This window comes from Acipenser ruthenus, chromosome 13 (assembly GCF_902713425.1).
Source record: "Acipenser ruthenus chromosome 13, fAciRut3.2 maternal haplotype, whole genome shotgun sequence".
Taxonomy (NCBI): Eukaryota; Metazoa; Chordata; class Actinopteri; order Acipenseriformes; family Acipenseridae; genus Acipenser; species Acipenser ruthenus.
Genome location: NC_081201.1, coordinates 1,913,894 through 1,920,000, shown reverse-complemented (window position 1 = coordinate 1,920,000; position 6,107 = coordinate 1,913,894). Strand labels below are relative to the sequence as shown.

At 39.1% G+C, this 6,107-nt stretch overlaps 1 protein-coding gene across 4 annotated transcripts in view; it reads right to left on the bottom strand.

Moving 5' to 3' along the window:
* Positions 1-5,694, bottom strand: part of LOC117418593 (3-phosphoinositide-dependent protein kinase 1-like) — a 17,797-nt gene extending 12,103 nt beyond the window's left edge. Inside the window, exon 1 of one of the 4 annotated variants that reach the window (XM_059035422.1) lies at positions 5,659-5,694. In XM_059035422.1, coding sequence (XP_058891405.1) covers positions 5,659-5,679 — 21 coding nt within the window. In that variant the 5' untranslated portion in view covers positions 5,680-5,694. Of the gene's footprint in view, positions 1-5,126; positions 5,354-5,378; positions 5,502-5,658 lie in introns of those variants that run through there. The other 3 variants (XM_059035423.1, XM_034031774.3, XM_034031775.3) reach the window with 3 other exon arrangements.
* Between the last annotated feature and the right edge of the window lie 413 nt (positions 5,695-6,107).

The following is a 6,107-nucleotide window of genomic DNA, read 5'->3' as shown; positions in this document are numbered from 1 at the left end:
AACAAAGTATGGTAACTGATCGTTTTGCAATGAAAGACATATCTGTCCCCTCCCCCATCCCATCTTCCTCTTTTAGTTACTCAACCTAATTAATTCTGTATTTCAAAGGTTTTTACTAACCATTAGCCTTTGTTGTATTATAACAGGTAGCCTTTATAAATATAATTAGCTTTTTCTGTTGAATTCTCTCTCTTAAAATCTCAAAGGTTGCAAGAGGTCTCCTTTAAATGGAAAAAGAGAGTAAAAACGTGTCCAATAATTTGTTTTCAAATAAAACTTTAAAACGTTGCACGTGGACCACTGTTAATACCGCTGGTCTCCAGTCAGTGTGGAAGTGGACCAAGCCCACGCTATGACCCGTCACAGAATGGGAGCAACGTGTGAAGGCAAGTCTGGGCCTTGGCATTGACAACAAGCTCCAAGACCGAAGTCCACAATTTTATGTTAATATCACTTTCGTTCTTTCTCTTTCTCTTTTAAACTTTCCATTTTAAAATCTGTGCGCATTATTCTTCATGTCCCATTTGAAAATGGATGGGCAAATTCCAAAAACACCTTGTTATAAAACCCGTCCCCTGAGCACTTTGTCAGGCTCCCCTTTTTTTTTTTATTTCTACTACTGTAATCATACGAGGCGAGCTGGGGGGAGGCACTAATCCGCTTTAGAAAAACAGAAAATCTAATAATTTCCTATCACAAAAGTGACAAAGCCCATCTGTAAATGGTATTATTGCTGGCAATAAAATCATATCACCTTGAATGCATAAACAAGCATACTACAGGAGTAAAGCCCTGGAAAGTTCATACACAAGGTCATTCAGCTGCTAAACAAACATCAGTGTAGATCAGACGCTGTATTAAATGAAAGCATTTTATGAATGGATTAGGTCATTGTGGTTTCCTGTTCTGACATGCCTGTGTGAATAAACTCAGCTCTCAGTATCCCTTTAATGCACAGCTCTTGGGTAGCTACTTTTGATTTAAAAAATAAAATAAAAAATAAATATAAAAACCCAAACATGTTTGTTTCTTACTATTAATGTGAATGTATCTGTGGTTTAGATACCTCTTGCTGTGGCCTCTGACCCTGAATACTGGGATGCATGTACCTTTTAATGGTCTGCACAGATAGTGAGTGGGGAAGCTATAAAGGCACATTTCTTGAGCAACAAGCAATAGGAAGCCCCTCCTTTTACACCCACACTAGTACTAGTACAGCATTATAATAAAACAGCTTATTTTCTGTTCATTGCTGATGTGCAATTTGATACAAAAGCTCCCTTTTGCACGCAGCGTGTAAATATGCTTGCAGGACACTCATGTAAATAAGCGATAACTAGAGTGCACTTTTTGAGTGAACAGTCTTGAGAGTGGGTAAAACCAAAAAGACAAAAGCCAAGGGAGAGTTTTTGTATGCAGGAACACTGGAAGCTTCTTCTAAATTATAGCTATTATATATTATAAGTGGCTGATAAACACACCTACCCAAGAGACGTGCCTTCCATGGTGCCGACACAGTTCAAAACACCCACAGTACTACAGTACAGCCAGGTTTAGTTATGAGCAACCTTTCGTAGATTTTAAAAACACAATTATACCACATACATTTACCTTTGTGCAATTACCTTTTTGTAAAAGTGGAAGGGAGGGCCCTATGCACGCATAAAGCAAAGGGATGGCTACAGTGTATTCATGGACACCTACCATGGTTCCATCGCATGGTTTTAACTTGCAGTCTCTGCCTTCTCCTGACCCAGATTTAGCCTGTGCAAGATCAGTGACTAGCTGAAACGGAAACATAAAATGATCTGGTCTTCTGCCAGCCATTCCCAGCACTTGTATCAAACTAAAGCAGGGAATTAGGATGAAGGAGCGCAACGCTGTTATGCAACTCCCACAATGTCACTGGGGCACTCCACAGCATTTTAATTCAAAATGAGTCGACCACCAACATTCTTTTCTCTTACAGAACGAGAACTACGGTAGAACCAGGCTACCTTGTTTTACGTAGCCTGGCTAGAACCTTTTCACAGAAGAACACCATGTAAAGAAGCAACCAATCAGCATACAGGCCTAGTTCCGTCCCTAAAAAAGTGAGGGCCAATCAGAAAGAGAATCTGTTGAGGTGCAAAAACTGGGTCTGTTTTAGAACTAGAAATTTAACTGTATCTCACAATGCGATTGGTTAAAATGCCCGAGAGTGATGCTCCTGGTCGTACTACTGTAAAAAAAAAAAAACAGCTGAAATTTAACAGAACCAGCTCATAGCCCCAAGCTGCCGTTTTCACTAAAACTGATCTGCAGAACAGACAAAACCATGGCAGTTCTGCATTAACAGAACTACAATGGGATGTGATTAGATAATGTAATATGGTACAATGTATAAATACACTGCACAGCTCACAAACCTGTACAGCGTCTCACTTATCCACATAGCCTATTTACAGTACGCCATTAGTCAGTATTAAGTCAAGTCAGAAGAAAATCACCACTGAAGAAAAGGAAATGTCTATCCAGCAGGCGCATCTTTCCTAACCTTGAGCAGATCACAGAATCTAGGTCTGCATGAGAAAGCAGACCTAGCTTCATAAAATGCCTGCTTTGACTCCCGTATCATAAGAGTTATAACATTTAGAACAGAAAATAACCTTCATTTTTAAAGGTTATTTTTAATAATATCTATTATTATGCGTATACAATATAAACAATATCTAGCCTAATTATATTTTAGTGTTAAGGCTTTCATGAACTGTAAAATAACCCTCAAAACATGCAATTACCACAAATTGTTCAAAAAAATCTCATGTGCAGTAACAAATCACTTTGCAGACTGACCTGTGAACTGTCTGGCTAATGCAATTCTGAACCTTGCTTTCTCACCACTAGAAATGTGTGCCATACATTTTAGCATTGATTTTCATTGTTTTATAGCAACTAAAGCCTGATGTTGTGAAAGTGATTAAAAAAACAAACAAAAAAACATGTGCTTATATGTTGCTTAGTGTTTCTGTTTATGCTACAGTACAGCAACAAACCTAAAGTCAAACTGACAATGTGGGTGGTTTAAATGAATAAATTATATCAGTGTATTTTTCTCTTGTCTAATTGACTGATGTTGTTTAACTGATTCGCAAACATGGAGAAAACTGTCAGGCCACTCACAATTCAGCGAAAATGTGTGCTGAACTAAGTAAGCAAATGATGCCTCTGTAATTTATGTTGAACTGTTTAAATTACTCAGACACCAACATCAAGTATCTAGCTCAGTAAAAGCACCCCAGGAGTTTCATCAAAATGAGACACCGCTGCGTCCAGGGTGTCCTGATTGGTGAGACAATGAACCAATAGAAGCGTGGCATACCTCATTTAGCAGAAATGAACTGTTTCAATTGGCTACTGGTCACCGAAAAGGATTGAGCTTTGGGATTGCATTAGGATAGAAAGAGATAGATTACTGCCATTGATACATTGCGTGCGATTCATCTTATCGATGAAATTAGATAAGACAAAAAGCTCCACGTATTTTGTACACAATTGAACCGATTTTACTGTACTTGGAATTCTGTCTAGTTAACTGAATAGTCGTAGATGCACTTTCTGGGCCCATGTTGTGACGTTTTGGCTATGTTTAGCTACTGAAAGACAAAAAGAAAGTTTACAGTACATGATCGAACTGATCAGAATAAAAACATTTAAGATAATGATCAAAACGACTGGTCACTGAAACTGGACCCTCTTAGCGTTTACAGACGACAAAAATACAAACTGAACAATACACAAATTGCCCTGTAAGTTTCAATCTGTCAATTATATTGCCGTTCGATTACATTTCATTGTAAACCGGAGCAGTATGATTAAGATACTGCCGATTTGATTTAGCACTTGACCCTTTGGCCGACAGTCAATCTTCATGGGAGTCAACGTGTTATCGTTTCCTGTACATGTATACTTGGGAAGACTTTAAATAGGCAGACACAAAAACAGCAACCCTTCATTACGAGTTTAGAGTACTGTACTAGTAGGACTATACTGCATTGGTTGAAACTTTCCAACATATGTGTGCTGCTCACTTATTGAGATTGTAATAAACAAGACAGCGAGCGTGTGACTTGCATTGTTTTATAGCAAATACGATCCTATACTGTACTGTACTGCTTTACAAACTGTGAACATTGCATTCTGGATAATCCATGTAGTGTACAAAAAAAACGATATTTACAACCCCACATAAAACTTCGGCGCTGCTTTATTCTCAGCAAGCTACTTAACTATATAGAATATGCCTCTTGTCGCCAATTACATAAACAAATGCATATCTTTTTCTAATTCAGCCAGCTAAAGTAACCTTACCACATACAGAGTGCAACAACTTTACACACCAATGCATCCGCCTAGTTGAGCATACACTTGGGCTGTGTACCCTAGCCTGCAGACCACCAGATCACAAACTCTAATTACAACCGCAACTTTTAAAAAAAACAAAAACATCTTCCACGCTCTGTTAAGACAAAACAGAATAATACAGTTTAACTCTTTAAAAGCACACGCTACCGGTGCAATCTAGTATGTCAATTTCCCTACTTTAAAAGGTTATAATAATAATAATAAAAGTCCCTAGCTTTGTTTTTAAGGCCGTTCATAAAACAGCTTCTGTTTTTGTTTTTTTTAGTCATTGCGTTGTTTTTATTTCCCTATAGGCTGTCGCTAAACACAAGCCCGTACCCATAAGCCGGCATTTACATATATCTAATATATATGGTTAGATTTAAACAGTTTTGATAGAACTTAAACAGCCTCCTGTTGCAATTGCTAAAGAGAATAAGGAAGGGTGGTTAAAATCGTACAGGTACAATTCGATTTCCTTAAATACATACGCTATTCAAATTCGCTTCCACCAGTACTAAACAAAGACGACAACACATAACACCTACTGTATGTGCACGTCTACAAATAAACTTGTTTTTTTTTTTGTTTTTTTCCTCCGCCAAGTGATACACAAGTTAAGCAAATTCGGATACTAAAAGAAGGGCCTGCCTACATCATATCCTAGAACAGCTGCGTTAACGCGCCCTGAGCTTTTCCAGAGCTCTCGGAGCCGATGTTCATATAAAAGCCACGATACTCACAATCTGATTAGTGGTTCTTGCCATGGAAGCTTTCCGCCAGTATTTACTTGAATTTTGTAATTACAGAACCTCCAGTAATGGCCGCCTCTCCGCCTTCATCTTCTAGCGGTGACGTCACTCCACAACAATGTTAGCGCAGCCGAGTGGCGAGGAGCGCTTCCCCGAAACCACCCCTTTGGACGCCGAACGTCCATCAGTGAGGAGGCAGCAGCAAAAAATGCTGCACCGTCACTCTTCTCTCCCTTTACTTACTTGCTAGGTTGTCAGCTAAGCTGGAACGTTCCTGCAGGCTCTCTAATAACCCAAGCAGGGCAGCAGCCCCCCCTCACTTCAGTTCCTGCAGTGCATGGGCTGAAACGCCCAACATTTCTTCTACATTCAGATGACTCGTCTGTAAATTGCAGTTAATCCTGTGAACGGCTTCTTATTCTTTATACTTAAACTCAACAAAATAGAGCAATTAGAATGACAATAAAGCCTAAACTATTAACTCTAAATAAGGGGGGGGGGGGGAAAAATGTATCAGTCTTACCAATTTTCCACATTTAATCATAGGTGGCGCTTGTCTCAGCCAAGAAAACAACTTAAAACGCATATTGAGAACGTTATTAAAACACACACATCAGTGCATAATAGGGTTAATACCGTGTCACTGCCGTCAGCTATCTATCAATAATGCCTGTGGTGTTGTTAATAAATAATAATGTTTAATTGAAAGACCTAAAGGCACCTGAAGGCAGTGACGTTCTTACGCTGCATACACTTAATACTACTGTATGTACCATTCAAAGCGAAAGAAAAGCAAGTCAAAATTAGAAATATAATGAGTTTGCATACATTCCCCCCCGACCCATGGCGTGCTTTCCCCCAAATCCATTTACTGAACAGCAGCATGATGTTATGGGAACTCCCCTTGTCAACCAGCGCATTTCTATCAGCACACCGTGTTCTGGGTTACACTGCAGACTGTGAAGCCCCTGC